This window comes from Mesocricetus auratus, unplaced genomic scaffold (assembly GCF_017639785.1).
Source record: "Mesocricetus auratus isolate SY011 unplaced genomic scaffold, BCM_Maur_2.0 Super-Scaffold_100027, whole genome shotgun sequence".
NCBI classification, from domain to species: domain Eukaryota; kingdom Metazoa; phylum Chordata; class Mammalia; order Rodentia; family Cricetidae; genus Mesocricetus; species Mesocricetus auratus.
Window position 1 is genome coordinate 4,204,660 of NW_024429208.1, and position 18,156 is coordinate 4,222,815.

Consider the following 18,156-nt stretch of genomic DNA (forward strand, 5'->3'; position numbering starts at 1 on the left):
AGTGCAGCACAGTGTGACCGTGTCTGGAACGTGTGGAAAATCCTGTGCTTCCCTCAGGGAGGGCTGTGGGATGGCAGAGGCGTGCGTTCCTTAGGAAACGGTCGTGTTGTAGGTGCTGTGACACAGGCTAACAATGCTGTGGTTACTCAGGTCTCCACAGCTGGACAGCCAAGTAAGAAGCCCTCCACTCTGCTCTCCTGCAGCCGCAAACACCACCACCTTCCAACTCAGGTGGCTGCCATCCACGTACAGTTCACAGAGTATTACTTTCCCGATAATCAGGAGCTTCCAGGTAAGCCCCTGCGCTCGCCGTTTCTTCTGTTGGTGGCCTTCACCTTCGTCAGCTTGGAGACCACTGTGTGCAGCCTCACTTGTGGTTAGGAGCCTTGCGAGTCTAAGTTAAAAACTGCCCTGGGCTGGGGCTGCAGCTGAACTCGGCTGGCAGAGCTCTGGCCTAGCGTGCACGAAGCTTCCCCAGCACCACATAGCTCAGTGTGGAGACGCACAGCTTTGCTCTCAGCACTCTGGGAGGTGGAGGCAGAGCGTCATCCATGGCTACATAGCGAGGGTGACGTGGGCCTGGGATTTGTGAGATCTTGTCTGACAATCAAAAGAAACGCAACTCCGCGCTGTGCAAGGGTGCGTCTTTGCTGGTTTGATGGTGAAGCATCGGCTGCTCTGTGGTGAATGGCTGCCCTTGTTTTCTCTGCCTCCAGTTCCCTGCCCCAATCTCTACATCCAGTTAAATGGCCTGACGTTTACCATGGATCCCGTCAGCTTGCTTTGGGGAAACCTCTTTTGCCTGGATTTATACCGCAGCTTGGAGCAGTTCAAAGCTATCTATAAGCTGGAAGATTCAAGGCAAAAAGATGAGCACTTGGACATTCGGCTGGATGCATTCTGGTTGAAGGTAGGGACAGAACTAGACTTTTGGCACTTGCGGGTAGACATAGCTTGTTTCTTCAAGGTTGTGATCTGCACTTCTCTTGTGTCCGCTTGGTACAAGTAAGAAAATCCGCTTCAGATGCCCACATGTCTGCTGGGATAGCCTTCACTGTGTCTCGTTTCCTCTCTGAAGGTGAGCTTCCCGCTGGAGAGGAGAGAGCCCGCAAAGCCGCATCGTCCCCAGGCGCTCGTCTTGTCCACCTCGGGAATGACCGCCACCAACACTCGGCATGCCCCACACTGTGGTTGTCCAGACCTCCAGAGTCTCTTCCGGCGCTTTGCTGCTGCTGAGTTCTTCCGTCCCAGTTACGCCCACTTTCCCAAGGCTCCCGGGGGCTTCAGCCTCCTGCACATGCTGTTTCTGCACCATGCCTTCCAGATGGGCTCCCTCTCGGCCCCGCCCAGCCCCCTCCCTCCTCAGAGGCCTGCCGCCTCCCAGGATCTTTGGTCTCTGCACTTTACCCAGATCTCCTTGGACTTTGAGGGCACAGAGCACTTCAAAGGCCATACCTTGAATTTTGTGGCCCCCTTCCCCTTGTCCATTTGGGCCTGCCTTCCTCTCCGCTGGCAGCAAGCCCAGGCACGGCGGCTCCTCTTGGCCTCAGAGGGGAGACTGAAACCTTCAGCCAGCTTTGGCAGCCCTGTACGTTCTGAAGCTCTTGCCCCTGAGTCTGTGTCCCATCAGAGGTCGAAGACTGAACGGGACTTGAGAAGCCTGTCGGGCTTTACTGAAGCCTCCGAGGTTATGAGAGAAGATGGTGCTGGTGTGGACCACAGAGGGCATGCGTCAGAACTGGAGGGCGTGGCAGATGTTCACATGCTCGTGCACTCCCCTGCCCACCTCCGGGTGAGGCTGGACCACTACCAGTACTTGGCTCTGCTCCGTCTGAAGGACGGGCTTCAGGGGCTTCAGGAGCAGCTGAGCAAGGACACGGAAGCCATGACAGGGTCTCCCCTGCAGGACCAGACAGCGTGCATCGGTGTCCTCTTCCCCAGTGCCGAGGTGGCACTCCTCATGCATCCTGCGCCTGGCACTGCTGATGCTGACTCTGCAGGCTCAGACACCACCAGCCTCATAGACTCAGAGCTGTCTCCCTCAGAGGATCGGGAGCTGAAGTCCGACGCCTCCTCAGACCAGGGCCCAGTAAGCCCTGAGAAAGTCCTGAAGGACAGCAGTGTTGAAAACCTGGATGTGTCCCAGGAAATGCTGCACAATGATGGACACAATGATGGAGTGCCCCAGGACCGTGGTCCACTCCCACAGCAGCCAGCAGGGAAGAGCCACGAGGCAGTTGAGTCTCTACAGGCCAAGAAGTTGAGCAGAACTCAAGCTGCTGGCTCACCGGCTGCCTTGAAGTCCCCAGCTGACAAGGACGCTGCTATGAATGGACAAGGGGAGCCCATACCCTTGAGGAACATCGAGGGGGAATTATCCAGTGCGATTCACATGACCAAGGATGCCACAAAAGAGGCTCTCCATGCTACCATGGACCTCACCAAGGAAGCGGTGTCCCTGACCAGAGATGCCTTCAGTTTGGGCAGAGACCGAATGACCTCCACCATGCACAAAATGTTGTCCCTGCCTCCCGCCAAGTGAGTGGTCCTCAGCCTCCTTTAATTACTCCACTTTTCTGACCGGTGGGCTCTAGGCCATCTGCTGTGTGCACTCTTAGAGAAGAAATGGGGGTGGGCTGGAGAGATGGCTCAGTGGTTCAGAGCATTGACTGCTCTTCCAGAGGACCCTGGTTCAATTCCCAGCACCACATGGCAGCTCACATTTGTAACTGGAGTCATATCTGATGCTTTCACACAGACATAAATGCAGGCAAAACACCAATGCACATAAAATAAAAGTAAACTGTAGACAGGGTGGTGGTGGCACATATGTTTAAGGCAGGTCTCTGTGAGTCTGAGGCCAGCCTGGTCTTAAAGTGCCAGTTCCAGGACAGCTAGAGCTGTTACACAAAGAAACCCTGTCTTGAAAAAAAACAAAAATAGATAAATAAAAATAAATGGGAGTGGGGATGACTGGTTGAATAAGAAGGCTTCAAGTCAACATTTGTAGCTTCACAATTATGACACAGATTAGGCTGTGTCAGAATAATAGTACCTAGCATCCATAGTCTGTTCTTGTTGCTAAGGAAACCAAGACCTTACAATTCTAGGCAAGTACTTTCAGCACTAAGCCATACTCCTGGCCCAAATCTTAAGTTCTGAGACAAGACAATGTATTGTGTATTATTGGTTGTTTTTGCTCTGGGGGGCCTCGCCCACCCAGCTCCCACACATGGAAGCTCATTCTTAGCTCTGAACACATGTCCTTAGCTAGACTTGTTTCTAGCCAGCTTTTCTTAACGTAGATCATCCTGTCTATCTTGTCCCTCTGCTGGGCTTTCCCTGTTCCATGGTGGCTGGGTTCCTCATTCTCTTGCTCCTCTCCTCCCTGGTTCTCCTCCTGTTTATACTTTGCCTGTCAGCCCCACCTATCCTTGCTCCTGCCTTACTATTGGCCGCTCAGGTCTTCTTTTTAAAAATTATTATGTATATAGTGTTCTGCCTGCATTGCATGTTGCCTGTAGGCCAGATCTCTGTAGATGGTTGTGAGCCACCATGTGGGTGCTGGGAACTCAAGACCTCTGGAAGAGCAGCCAGTGCTCTGAGCCATCTCTCCAGCCTGGCTGTTCAGGTCTTTATTAGGACCATCAGGTGTTTTAGACAAGCAAAGAATCACAGCTTCCCAGAGTTAAACGAATGCAGCATAAACAAAAGTCACACGCCGTAAAATAATAGTCCCCAACAACAGAGTCCTACTGTATATCCCAGGCTGGCCTGGAAATGAACTTTATTTTTTCCCACAGCAACAGAATTTTTATTAGTGCCGAAACAGATTTTTTTATATAAGTTTGAGTCTTCTGGCCTCATCTTGAGTCTTGGCATTACAGATAGGTGTGTGTCTCTGCGCCTGACTCTGATGTAAACATTACTGCATTGGGTTATCTCGAAGTCTCTTTGTTTAATTGGACCTCCATGATAGCCTAGCAAAGTAGCTGCTGAACTTTGCATTTCTCATTTGTAGTTGAGGAGATTGGTGCCTGGGAGAGGTTGTGCTCTCCTGACTCAAGAGCTGGGCCTTGGCACTGGCTTTTTGTAGCAGGGCCGCACTAGCGTCTGCTGGAGCAGTGGAAAGGATGGCAGTGTTGAGCTTGCTGTGCATTCTCTTGTACTGGGGATACAATAGGGTGAAAGAGAAACATGGAAAGGCACAAGTTGGATTTTCCTGTGAGTTTCTTGTGGTTTTAGAAAGAAAATGGGCCAGGCGGAGGTGGCGCACGCCTTTAATCCCAGCACTCGGGAGGCAGAGGCAGGCGGATCTCGGTGAGTTCGAGGCCAGCCTGGTCTACAGAGCGAGTTCCAGGACAGCCAGCAATACACAGACAAACCAAAGGGGAGGGGGAGAAAGTTAAAATGGCACAATGGTGCATTTGGTGACTCACAGACCATGCTGTTACGGTCAAGGAATTAGAGCTTTTTTTCTTTTCCATTAAATAAATTTGTTTTGTCTATGGGAGTTTTGTCTGCATGTAAGTGCAGTACCCAAAGAAGCCAGCAGGTATGAAATCCTCTGGGATTGTGAGCTCAGGTCTTCTGGAAGAGTAGCTGGTGCTTTTAACTGCTGAGCCAGCTCTCCGGGTCCTCTTTTCCGTTTTTCTGTGAGTGTGCGTGTGTGGAGGTCCAAGGGTTGACCCTTTGAATCCTTCTGGATTCCTCTTCCACTTTACTCATTGAGGCAAAATCTCTTAGTCAAATCCAGAACTCACCTAGACATCTAGTCTAGCTGGCTAGCTTGCTTGTCTCTACCTCCCAAACCTGAATTACAGGTGGGATGCTATGTCCACCAGTGTTTGGTGGTTCTAGGGATCGGAACTCTGGTCCTCATCTTGGGTGGCAGATGCTGTAGCCAAGGAACCATCCCCACAGCTCCTTGGGACTTTTTTTCTGTGTGAGTTGTCCTAAGTGGTTCTGTGTGTAATGCCTGTATGTATACAGTGCCTGCTAGGGTAGTCAGCCAGGGAGGAAGAGGTGGAAGCCTCACAGGGGTCTTTGGTGGCCGAGGAGATGGCTTAGTTGGTGTACCCAGAGCCAACATAAAAAAAGCTGGGCATCTGCCTGTAATCCTAAAGCTAGAGAGGAGGACACGGAGGACTCTTTGGACTTGCTGGCCATTATTTCTAATTAAGCTGGGGAGCTCCAGGTGAACTGAGAAACCCTGTCTCAAAATATGTGGTGAAGCAGTTGAGGGCGATAACCTGATGTTGACTCTGGTCTGCACATGCATCTGTAAACACATGCACATGTGAACACACACACACACAGAATGACAAGTGTGTAATGATACTAGACTGAACATTCCTGTGTGCTGGGTTCTGCCTTTAGTGTGATATTTACCTGCTGAATTCCTCCAGTCCTGTGGGACAGACTGACTGATACCAGACCTCATTTCATAAGGTACAGCTCAGCAAGGCACAGACTTGCTGAGGACGGTACAGCTCCTCTGGAACATGAGTTATCACTGTTTAACTAAAGACCAGTGTCAAAAAGAAAGCATGTCACGTAACTTCTGAGTAGTGGGATAAAGGTTGGAAGCCAGGTTCCTAAGCACCAGCTTTTCCTCCCCAAGATGGAGACGGGTTAGGGATGTGGGAGAGAAGGTGACAGAGAGAGGTGACAGAGAGAGAGGATGCCTGGCATGCTCCCGATGTCTTCACACGGCTGTCTCTCCAGCTGCCTTTTCCCAACTGTAACAGACTTCTCTCGGCTACCAACCAGCTCCCAGATCATGATACAGAGACTTAGTATTAGTTATGAGTGTTTGCCCTTCTCTTACGCTTGTGCACCAGCTCTTATAACTTAATTTAACCTGTTTTCTTCATCTGTGCTTTGCCCTGGGGCTTTTTACCTCACATTCTGTGTGTCCTGTTTCCCTGCTTGCTCTGTGCCTGGCTGACTGGCGGCCTCCTCTCCCTCCCTTGTTCTCCTCGGTACCTGCGGAGCCTGCACCCTCCTCCTCCTCCTCCTCCTCCTCCTCCTCTCTCTGCCCACCAGTCTCCCCTGTCCCTCCTCTCCTAGCTACTGGCCATTCAACCTTTCATTAGACCAACCAGGTGCCTTAGGCAGGCAGAGTGAAACAGCAACGCATAAACAAATGTAACACATCTTTGCCTAGTTTAAACTAATAATTCCACAACACCTGGCCTCCCTTTTTCTTTCTACATTTTAAAGATTTATTTTGTCTTAATTTACTATTGAGTTTTGCCTGCATTTATGTCTGCGCACCATATGGGCGCAGCATCTGCAGAGGCCAGAAGAAGGTGTTGGGTCCTTCCAGACTGGAGTTACAGATGGCTGTGAGCTGCCATGTAGGTCCTAGGAACTGAACCCAGGTCCCCTGGAAGAGCATCCAGTGCTCTTAACCACCAAGCTGTCTGCAGCTCCATCTTTAAGAATTTGTTTGTTTGTTTAGATAGGGTTTCTCTGTAGTTTTGGAGGCTGTCCTGGAAATCTCTCTATAGACCAGGCTGGCCTCAAACTCACAGAGATCCACCTGCCTCTGCCTCCCGAGTGCTGGGATTAAAGGCGTGCACCACCAACGCCCGGCTCATCTTTAAAAAAATTTTAAAGCTGAGTTCACTTCTGTAATTCCAGCACTTCTGGGATTCTAGAAGATTGATTGCTATGAGTTTGAGACACTGTCTCAAAGACACGACCTCCACCAAGTTTTAAAACAACAACAGCTTTAATTACATCTTTTTTATGACCTGGACGCAGTCTGTGTGGTCGGAGAAGCACTTAGTGGAGGTTAGAGGACTTGGGTTTCCTCCTCCACCTTTACCGTTGACAACCCCATCTGTCCTCCAGGGTCTCCTTTCCTCTCCAGCCCCACTGCACCTGAGCAGAGCCAGGCAGAGCTTCTCACAAAAGCACTCCCCCTGTGTCTAGCCTGGTGCTCGTCTGGTGCCGTTTCCCTCCTGGAATGCTGCTGCTTTCCACAGTCCTTCAGGGACACCCACACCGAGTGTGGTGGCACAGACTTGTAACCCCGGAACTCAGGACTCCAAGGTCTGGGCCAGCCAGGGCTACAGAGAAAGACTTTAGTTTCAAAACCAAAGGAAGAAAACCGCCATTTCCTAAAAGGCCATTCTTGATCATTTCTCTTCTGGCCTCCGAGGGCTTGCGTGACTCAGTCCTGTAGAACATGGCTGTTGACCAGTCTTTCCTCTGAGAGTAGGGGATGCGTACGTACTCTTATACTCTTGTCTCTCCAGAATAATTGAGTAAAGGTCTGTGCAGCGGGGCTGTACAGACGGCTCACCCTTTGAGAGTTCTTGCTGCTCCTGCAGGACATCAGTCAGAAGGCTCATAACCTTCTTTGTGTAACTCAGCTTCAGGGAGCCTCGCACCCTCTTCTGGCCACCTCAGAAACCACGCATCTGTGCATGCATATACGCGTGTGTGCACCCACATACACAAATTCATAGAAAGGAGACCGTGGAATGCATTCAGTGCTTTTGGCACCACTTATTATTACCAGGGTGGTAAGGTAGCCAACCTCTTCTGCAAGTGGCATGACCCTGAATAACCTTGAGATTTACTGTTACTGGCTGGTTAGGTAGTTAAAATACTCAAGCGGCAAGTGTGTGTTCACATTAACCCTCTGAGCTAGGGAAGTGTGCTAGACTGAGGCTGGGTGAGTTGAAAGGGAACAAACAGGTCCTCAAAGCCGAATTGGTGGTTTGTTTTTTCTTACTTTTTTTTTTTTTTCAAACATAGGGAAGCCGTGGCCAAGACAGAAGAGGGGGTGGCAACCCCAGTGAGCGGGGGTGCTGCCCGGCTTCGGTTTTTCTCCATGAAGAGGACAGTCTCTCAGCAGTCATTTGATGGCGTCTCAGTGGACAGTGGTGGCCCTGAAGACCGGATTTCTGTAGACAGTGATGGCAGTGATGGCTTTGTGATGCTCTTGGAGTCAGGTTTGTAGGAGTCAAGCTGCGTTAGTCCAGGGGGTGCATGCTCTCTAGCTGATACTCACTCCAGCAGGGTCAGGCGGAACTGCAATAGATATTTTCCTGACCAGAAGAGAGGAAATGCAGTACACATGTTTCTATGACTTCACACAGCTCCTAGGTTATTTTAATGTTTAATTCTTTGGGGTTTTTTTGGGGGGGGTCTCATGTAACCCAGGCTAGCCTTGAACTCCCTATTTTCCAAATTGTAACGTGTGTGTTATGTGTAGTGTTGTCTCACATGGTATGCCATCTACTCCTCCTGTTTGGCTGAAGGATGCCCTCTGGCCAGCATCTTTACACTCTCCATAGTAAGATCATTCTTTTATTTGCAATGTGTCTGATTGTTTCCTATACCACATATAAGTGATAGTATGTGATTTGTACCTTTCTGTCCATATGGCCTCAAGTGTCAGGTTTTCCTGCATGCTCACACACACACTTCTCTTTAGTCACTGGATAATGGACACATGTCGTTTGTGTGACTTGGTAATTGTGACTAGGCTACAGTATACGGCAGTGCACATATTCCTTGAGTACTCTGTAGACCAGGCTGGCCTTGGACTCACAGAGATCCACCTGTCTCTGCCTCCAGAGTGCTGGGATTTAAAGCGTTCACACCATGCCTGGTTCTTCTCTCTTTCTCTCTCTCTCTCTCTCTGTGTCTCTCTTTTGGTGTGGAGGTGGTTTTGACTTTTTGAAAGCATGTTTGTTTTTAGTTGTGCATCTGTATGGCTATGTACACGTGAGCATAGGTGCCCTCAGAAGCCAGAAGAAAGTGTTTGGTCCTCTGGGGTTGAAGTTACAGACAGTTGTGAGGCACTGGGAACAGAAGCAGGTCCTCCAACCTGTGGCCCCCAGGTGTCCTGTGTACTTGGATTCTAGGCGTGTGCTGCCATGCGCTGCTTTATGGTGTGTTTATTCCATTCAGTACAGTGTACGCTAGACTCTTAAGTTCTCTTGTGTAGTGTGGAATTTCCTTTCATTTTAAGTCCTTATATTGGCCTGTCTGTCTGTCTGTCTGTCTGTCTGTCTGTCTGTCTGTCTGTCTCTGTGTGTGCGTGCTGATTACTTGTTGACCACCAGTGGTTGCTTCTGTTGACAGGTTGTATTAAATTTGACCAAATGCAGTATTTATTGTAATTTAAAAAACAAGTTCTTAAATTCATCAGCTCTTTGGTTGGTTTTCAAATGTCCAGTTATTTTGTGTTTTTCTGAAGGGAACAGACCTTTCTGACCTTTGACCTCTTTTATTACTTTCTTCATGCAGAGTCTGGTCCAGAGTGTGTCCCATCAGCATCTGTGACAAGTGTTTTAGATGACAGTGGCATTCAAGGGAGCCCTGTTCTGGATAACTGTGGCCAGGGGTTGCCAGAGACCAGCAGCTCAGTGTCCGCCAGTGGTGACCTCGTCCTTCCCTCGGTCAGCTGCCGTGCCGTCTTCTGTGCAGGAGGGGGCTCTGGGCCAAGCCCCAGGCTGGAGCTTAAAACTAAGAGTCTCTTTTGACAGGTGTCGGTTTTGGTCCTGAAGGTGAAGGAAGTGTCACTGGGGATCGAGGTCCGTGGGGAGGACCTGATGGTAGCCTTGCAAGCAGAAGCACTGGGCCTGCAGCAGTCGGGCAGTGTTGGCCTCTGGCAGTTTCTACATGGACAGTGCCCAGGTACACACAGATGATGGCTGATCCAGTGGAGTGGTGGGATTTCCCAAGGCAGGGGAGGTTAGCGGGCACCCAGCCCTGTGTCATCAGGGCTCTTGGTCCCCAGGCAGGCAAGGTTACCTGGCCCTGTGTCGTCAGAGCGTTTGCTCCAGTGCCAAGCAGTGTGGTGGGCGGCGGGGGCAGGGAATCTCCACTGAATCGCTGTCTGACAGGAGGCCTGCAGAGCTCTTCCTGGGCCTTACACTCAGTGGGTAGCCCTCTCCTTTGTCTTGTGGCTGCCAACAAGAAGCTGTATCTGACGGGAACGTCTGTCATTCATGTCCATCATGTCCAAATGGCAGGAAGAATCTGGCGTATGTTATATAGGCTTCATTTAATATTTTTAAAAATCTTAAGTAGATACCAAAGACTGTAACATACACATGAAATGATAGCACTGCAGTGGATTCTTACGCCTTCCTTATGTACCTCACACTTACACCTGGCCCGTGAGCACCTCACCACCTGTTGGGCACTCACCCCTGACACGCCTCTGGCCTGGCCTCAGCTGTCCTGAGCAACCCTCCTCTTGTATTACCTTGTAACTTTGCCACCTGTTTGTAGGGTGTGGCCTTCCTTGCCCGTCTCCTGGGCCCTGCCGCGCTGTCTGAACCCCCAAACAACACACAGGATGCTATATTAATTATGAAGCTGTTGGCTGTTTGCTTGTTTCTTACTGGCTAGCTCTGACTTAATTATTTAACCCATAATTGTTAATCCAAGTATTTCTCTTACCGGAGAAAGGGTCTGAACCTCTTAATCCTCTGGAGGCTACATCGTGTCTCTCTGTGTCCCTCTTTCCGAGAATCCTCCTCGACTCCTAGTCCCACCTATCTTGCTTCCCTATTGGCCAACAGTGCTTTATTCAAACCAATCAGACACATTTTTACAAAATGACATCTGCCAACACCTGTTCTGTCAATATGTTACTTAATTTTGAATAGTTTCCTAAATAGACTTATGGTGTTTATTATTTTGTGATTTGATTTTTTCACAAAACATTGTTTTCATTGGAAAATCTTTTGTTTTTGTTTTTGTTTTTGTTTTTGTTTTTGCAGAGACAGGGTCTCACTATGTAGCTTTGTAGACCAGGTTGGCCTCAAACTGGCAGAGATCCACCTGCCTCTGCCTCCTGAGTGCTGAGATTAAAGGTGTGTGCCACTACTCCAGGCTTTATTAACAAAAATTTTTTTTGTTTTGGTTTTACGAGACAGGGTTTCTCTGTATTGTTTTGGAGGCTATCAGTCCAGCCCGGCCTCGAACTCACAGAGATCCACCTGCCTCTGCCTCCCGAGTGCTGGAATTAAAGGCGTGCGCCACCACCGCCCGGCTATGAACAAATCTTAATGATTGATTTTATTTCATGTTTTTCTTGAATGGAAGTGTGTACACCAGGTTCATGCTTTGTGCCTGCAGAGGCCTGGAGAGGATGCTTTCCCCCCTGAACTGGAGTAACGGATGGTTGTGAGCTGCCATTGGGGCTGGGAGTGGAATCTGGGAGTCTGCATGAGCAGTGCTCCTGACCCTTTCTGCAGAAAGTGGCGTGTTTGAGGGTGGTCCTGAACCTCAGCCTCCCCGCTGCTAGGGTTGTTGTCACGTGCTACCACATGCTCGACTCAAATCTGGTCTGCTTGGCGCTCTGGGTTCTTGAGTTAGATCAGTTCATTTTTACAGTATTCTACCTTTGGGGTGCCTCCACCCCAGGTCTTAAGGTATAAGTTGAATAGTACAAAATTCTTTTGTTTCTATTGTCTCTTTCTCTTTTTTTTTTTTTTTTTTTTTTTTTTTGGTTTTTCAAGACAGCAACTGTGGCCACCACCGTCTGGCTGGATTGTTTGTAGTTTTATTGTTTGTTTATAGGCCTGTTCTCACATCTGCAGTCCATGCTGACTTGCAGCTCAGCTCTGTCTCAGGCTGACCTTGAACTCCTGACTGTTCTTCCTGTCCTGTGCTCACTGGCATGTGCCACCACACCACCTTTTGTCACTGGACAGGAAAGGGGCTGTGAACCTCTGTGGGTCTCTTCCCTGGTGCACGTGCTCTGGGCTGCCCTGGGTGTTGTGTCCCTGAGCTCCGCCCTGAGCTCTGGATCCTAAAGCAGGTGCTTCCGCTGCCTAGGCGTTGGTTTCTGCGGTTTTTCCATGCTGGGTGTCCTCCTCGGGTTGACTCAGTGTCCTCCATGGCCCTGGAGAGGGGTCAGCGCGGATGAGTGACAGATACGGAGGAAAAGATGCTGGGGCTGCACCGTTAGTCCAGTACCTCAGACCCCTGGGCCTTTCCCCACTCCTGGGCATGTACTGCCTGACTTCAGACTCAGCTCTGCTCCATCCAGTAGTGTACCTCTGGGCGAGTGACTCTCTGTGACTCTGTTCACTCCTGTGAGGTGGGATGGTGCTAATATGCTGGCCTAGGGTTGTGAGTATGGGGCATAGCGGGAGTGCTTACCCAAGTGGTAATACGTTTTCCTCGGCTCTCTTCTCAAGGCACAAGCTTCCAGGAATCCTCAAATCCGAAGACTGGCCACATCAGGCCTGCTGTGGGTCTGCGCTTTGAGGTGGGGCCTGGTGCATCTGTTCATTCCCCACTGGCCACACAAAATGGCTTCCTGCGGTTCTTGCTTCGGGGTTGTGACCTGGAGCTATTCACCTCAGTACTCAATGGTCTGGGGCCTTTTTTGGAGGACGAGGAAGTCCCAGTGGTCGTCCCAATGCAGATTGAACTCCTGGACTCCAGTATCACCCTCAAGGTGAGAGGGACCTTGGTGTCAGCTCTGGACTCTGCAGTGGCAGTGTCTTCCCTGTCACCTCACGGCATTAACTGTCTGTATTTCAGTAGTGTGGGAATGGGTGGCACAGGTAAAAGCCTAAATCGGGTAGGAAGCTAGCTCTGCGGGGAAAGTACCCGCCACTCAATTGTAAGGACCGCATCTGAAGAGACCATTTCTGGGGGACTCGCTAGTCACTGCGCTTCAAGTTCAGTGAGAAGTACTCGCAAAAGAGGGTTGCAGGGGGTCTGGAGCGAAAGCTCCGCGGTTAAGAGCACTGGCTGCTCGTGCAGAGGACCTGAGTTTCTTTCCCAGCATCCACTTGGTGGTTCACAAGCATCTGTTACTCCAGTTCCAGGGCATCTGACTCCATCTTCTGACCTCTGCAGGCACCAGGCATGCTCGTGATACACACATACATACATACACACACGTCAGGCACCAGGCATACTCATGACACACACACATACATACACACATGTCAGGCACCAGGCATGCTCATGACACACAAACACACACTCACTCACAAAGCCCAGGTCATTTGTGATCTAACCCTGTCTTTGTCTTGTAACCCAACCATGAGAAGCTCCTAGTTGTGTAATCTCAGTCTCACCATCTGTAGGATGGGCAAGGCTTGGTTATGTCTCTTATACCTTGCAGGAATGTGTGGGTGAGCTTGCAAGATGGGTCAGTGGGTAAAAGCACTTGCTGCCAAGCCTGAGGACCCAAGTTCAATCCCTGGGACTCACATGGTAGAAGGTGAGAAACTGTTCCCACAAATTGTCCTCTGACCTCCACATGAGAGCCTTGACACAGACACAGACAGAAACACACACGGATAGTAACCAAATGTAATTAAAAACGAAAGAATGTCTGGAGAATCACTGGTGTCAGACTGCCTTGAGCTGAGTGGCAGAAGTATGGGTGTGTTGCCCTGTTTGGGGGGGAAAGTCACGTGCTTCCTCTCTGCCCTTCAGGATGACACCCCTCCCATCTATCCAACATCCCCTGGCCCTGTCCCCATCACTCTGGCAGTGGAGCATCTTGTGCTGAAGCGAAATGACGATGGTGTGTTTCACCTTGGCGGTGAGTTAGGCGTCTTGGCTTCTCCGTTCTGCATCTTTTCTCTGATAAGTCAATGTAGTTGACAAGCAGGACCTGCCTGGCTGTTAGCAGCCATTTGTCAATTAAAATGGTTATTTCTCCAGCTCCGGCTCCGGCTCCGGCTCCAGCTCCGGCTCCAGCTCCGGCTCCAGCTCCGGCTCAGGACAGGGCGTTGTCGGAAGAGCCTGAGAAGCAGCAGCTCACAAAAGAACAAGTGCTGATACCCACAGCACAGAGCTTGGGACTGCAGGTGAGGACCTAACCTATAACCTAGCCTTCCCATAAGCCTCTCGGGCAATGAAACCCAGAGGTGTAAAGGATTGTCTGCTGTGTGGAGGGGCCGTGTGGGCTCCTGGAGCAGCAGCTGTAGACAGGAGCCTGTGGCGGAGTGGCCACTGCTGTCCTATCCCTGGAGCTGCTGAGCTCCGCAGAGGGAATGGGACCCTTGGAAAACTGAGTTTTCTTAGTCATTGCCCTACTGGTGCTTCTGTTGAATTCTTCCCCCGCTCCATGTTGGTGGTTCCCTAATGGTGAATTACTTATCCCTCAGGAGGGAGAATTGCCTACCCTACAGCAAGAACTTAAGGACACCAAACAAGCACTGGCCATTGCCAACCAGGACAAAGAAAGACTTCTCCAGGAGATTAGGAAGTACAACCCTCTCTTTGAGCTCTGACAGCAGCTCAGCCATCTGTGCTGAGGAGAGAAGGTATCACCAGCAACTGCACCACCTAGGACAGAGGTGCCGAGGAGCCAGCGGGGCTGGGAGCTCCCAGGTCACTCCCTTGTGTGCTTCCTGCTGGTTGTTAGCCCAGGTGGAGCACAGCTGCATCCGGGAACTGGGATACCAGGCCCTACACCCTGTCTTGCCATTATGTAGCCTTGTAGCCCTCTGCATATGAGAGGAATTTTCTCTATACTGTAGAGCATTGCACCTTATGGTTTCATGCAGTGGTGTTTGCTTCCTTTATGGCCTGTGTGAACAAGTGTCCACCTGACTCACATGCACAGCCACCAAAGATCCCGTCCCATTGCTTCCTATGGCTTCCTGAAACGTCTTTGGCCTGAATTTTGTAGTAGATCAGGAAAAAGCCCAATCTCAGAGGTTGGGGCAGAGGAGGCCTGAGGTCAGGGAGCCGGAGGAATAGGAGCTAGGCTCATACCATCTTGGCTGGTAGCCTTGGGTCAACTTCTCTGTTGAATTTCATTGTGATGCTTTGACTGTCTTCCTGGCATAACAATTGGTTTGAGATTTAATTTAAATGAAGAAACAGCGCTCAGCTGAGAGCATGGTGAGGCAGGGGAACAGCTGTTTGTACAGCTGTGCCTGACAGGAGTCCCCGGTCACCTGGTTCTTCCACAGCGCTGTGACTTTCTGCCTTTGCTAGCCTCAGCACTCGGTAGTTTGGGAACTAAATACGTGCTCTGAACACCTCAGTGTGCTGCCTCACTCCCTGTTACTGCGGCTTTTTAAAATCATGTGATTTCCACTTAAGTCAATCTATCTAGGTTTCCTCCTGGTACTGTGAAAGAGCTCCCATTCTGATGTCAGAACTCGGCTCTGTGCTGTGCTCCAAGTCCTGCTGACCCAACAGAAGCATCATTAAGTCACTACGTGGCGAGATGGTCTGTTGTGAGCTGGTGATGCTTGTGGCTGGGGGCGGGGGGCACCACCCCGTGTGTTTCGAGGGTAAAGACATTTATGAAAGAATGAAGTTGCGTTTGTTGAGACTTGCAGGACTCAGTCATGTTCTTCAAGGCAGATTTCACCACAGTCGTCAGAGGGCTGTGGTTTGTTACACTGAGGAGACACAGTACAGAACTGGGAACATCTTCTGGAGACACTGTTAGCAGTGAAGCTCCCTCGGTTCAGATTTTATAAATGACCTAGAACTTGAAATGCAGTTATTGCTGCTGCTTCTAGGCAATGAAAGGCAGCCAGGAGAGAGAGGCACAGACATAGAAAAGTCAGCGTTGTAAATGTGAGACATGGCAGGTAAATATGAGCACAGGGAGGCCTGGGCTGTGGCTCAGTGGTAGCATTGAGTGGCCTGGACTCACCCCAGCATTATAAACAAATCAGAAATAAAGCTTATGTGCATTTGAACTATTACTACTACAAATAGGAAAGGATCCAGACCCTTGCTGAGGGAGGAGGGACGGTCGTGATGCTGGGCCCGGCCCTGCTCCCGACGTCATTAGGAAGGCACTGCTGGCTGCGAGAGCAGCATCTCCTGCAGAAGTGCGGGAGGGACTTCACCCCACACTGGACATTCCTATTGCTTTATCTAGGACATAGAGAAGGGAACAGAGGTTCAGAGGACAGGGAGAGTGCACTGGAAACGGAGACTGTTCTGCAGAGATGAAAGTTGAGGGGAGCAGGTGACCACACACTCTGTCATGAATGGGGGGAACCCAGTCTTGAAACATTAGCTCTAGGGCTGTCATCGCCTCAGGGAAAAGAAAGCACTTTTAGTAAAGTCAGAAACCTGCAGAGCTTCTTTGAGAAGCGGCATCTGTAGAGGGAAAGCCAGTGACAGAAAGTCGACTCATTCACCGTCAGGGTCACTTGAGGTGACTTAAAAGTCACATCCCTTCCTTTGTGTCTGCCTCACCCCTCCGGCATCCCTTCGTGAGAAGATGTGGACTAACACCTACTGTGCTTTTCCCTCAAGCTTGCAGTGGAAACGGTTTTGTCAGGGAAAATGCCTTAGTGGCCAGAGTTAGATTTCTGAGCTGAGAGGGTCTGGGGTTCTTGTCTGTGTGCAAATGGAGACAGAGTTTTGGCATGTGTGGTGACTTTGGCTTTTATGTCAGGAAGTCATCCCTCAGGAAACATGGTACAAGTATTATTCCATGGGATTGTCAATGATGTCATCTCTGATAATTCAGTCCCCCCTTTTATTGGGGCATTGTACAGGACTCACGATGAGACATGAACTGGCTGTGAGTATTTAGGGTGGAGAGCAGAGTGCAGAGTCGGGCACAGCTCTGCTGTGAGCTGCAGTTTGTAACATGAAGTAATACCTCGAGAAAACTGGAGGGACAGCAACACTGTCCCCAGAGACTTCAGCCACTGCACACCGTCCTCTCAGCTGCAAAGCACTTAATGCAGCCGCGACTGTCCAGATTTCCTGTTTACATGCCTGCACTGGGAGTGTGCATTCGTGTGTGGACTCCAGCTCAGGCCTCTAGTTGGGCTGCAGCAATGGCTGTCCATGTCTACTTCACTGGAATGATGAACTGATCCTGAAAATCCAACATGGGTTCTCTTTCCCAAAGAGCTGTTTTTACTGTGCCATGGGCTGTAAGCACCACCACTGTTCTGTGCTCTGAGGGGATGGTACCTATGAATGAGCTAGAGAGAGATGACACCACATCTTACAGACCCCATAACTCAAATGTCTGCTGTTAAATTCATGTTATTTTCCCTTAGGGGCTCAAGAGATTGAGCCCTTCAAAGAAGCAGTGTGAATTCTCCTGGGTAGGAGCTTTCTATTCCAAACTCCTCCTTCCATCTTTATGCCTAAACTTCTAATGTCAGTCACACCAGGCCACAAAATTGAAAACAGCTATTTACTACCCAAGCTAGTAGAGTAACATCTGGTTGCGAGCTATGACAGCTGTAACTTAAGTGACTAACTCCTGGAGACTCAGCCCTAAGCCTGCCCAGGCGCCCCACATCTTCTGCCAGGCCGGTCCATTTCCCCAGGGTAGGTATGGAGAGTGGCTTTCAGTGGTGAGGCATTTTGCCCAATGGCACAAGGAAGCGCTCTAACAGTGACGTCTTTCTAAGTGGCCAGACTTGGGATTTGAGCTTTCTGTCCTGCTAGTATGTTCTTGCCTTATCTGGTGTCCTCTATGTTAAGAATTTCCTATTAGAATTGAGAGGAAACTTTTGTCAGTTCACTAGTTTTTGGTCAAGATTTAGCCTGAGTCTCCCAACAGTCTATGTGGAGTGCTCCCCTGGCGTCTTCTGCTTTGGCTAAGCCAATGAGTTTTAATATAATCTACTAAAAGTCAGATCTGTCCAATTACGTGAGTCTGAGCTGTTTCCCTAACTCAGGGTGCTAAAAACAAGACATGCTCAGGAAAGCTTCAGAAGAGAACAGCTTCCAAGCCTCCTTCCTGTGACACTCAACAGTGGATGGGAAGCAGGCCAATGGATTGATTGCCAATTATATCAGGTAGCCTTACTGCTAATCACTGTCAATAAAGTCACTTCATTCTCTGAGGAAAGCAGTGAGAGTGTATACAAGGAACTGGAATCCTAGTCAGTATTAGGAAATCTTAATGTTGCAATATCTAATCAAACCCTGAGTGTACTGGTTCTGTGAACCACCTGAAAAGCAAATTAAAAAAATTAAACAGCATTGGTCCTTGTGTATTTGTTTGTAGGAGTTGAAGGAGATGGACTTATTTATATAGGGTATTTTTACTACGTACCTAATTTGGCCTCAAACGCATGACTCTCCTGGCCAAATGTGGGATTTACATGCCTGCAAACAGTGCTGAATTCTGGAACATGCCTAGGTTATTTTCATGATTGCCTATTATGCATGGAGATCCTCAGTGCGATTCCCAGCACG

At 49.8% G+C, this 18,156-nt stretch overlaps 1 protein-coding gene across 2 annotated transcripts in view; it reads left to right on the forward strand.

Annotated features, from left to right (window-relative positions):
* Uhrf1bp1 (UHRF1 binding protein 1) overlaps positions 1-17,940 on the forward strand; it is a 36,266-nt gene extending 18,326 nt beyond the window's left edge. For both annotated transcript variants that reach the window (XM_013124350.3, XM_040732213.1), the window contains 10 exons: positions 151-292; positions 717-910; positions 1,079-2,538; positions 7,774-7,970; positions 9,274-9,425; positions 9,513-9,663; positions 12,183-12,445; positions 13,441-13,549; positions 13,672-13,817; positions 14,118-17,940. In XM_013124350.3, coding sequence (XP_012979804.1) covers positions 151-292; positions 717-910; positions 1,079-2,538; positions 7,774-7,970; positions 9,274-9,425; positions 9,513-9,663; positions 12,183-12,445; positions 13,441-13,549; positions 13,672-13,817; positions 14,118-14,243 — 2,940 coding nt within the window. In that variant the 3' untranslated portion in view covers positions 14,244-17,940. The remainder of the gene's footprint in view (positions 1-150; positions 293-716; positions 911-1,078; positions 2,539-7,773; positions 7,971-9,273; positions 9,426-9,512; positions 9,664-12,182; positions 12,446-13,440; positions 13,550-13,671; positions 13,818-14,117) is intronic.
* The last annotated feature ends 216 nt before the right edge of the window (positions 17,941-18,156 follow it).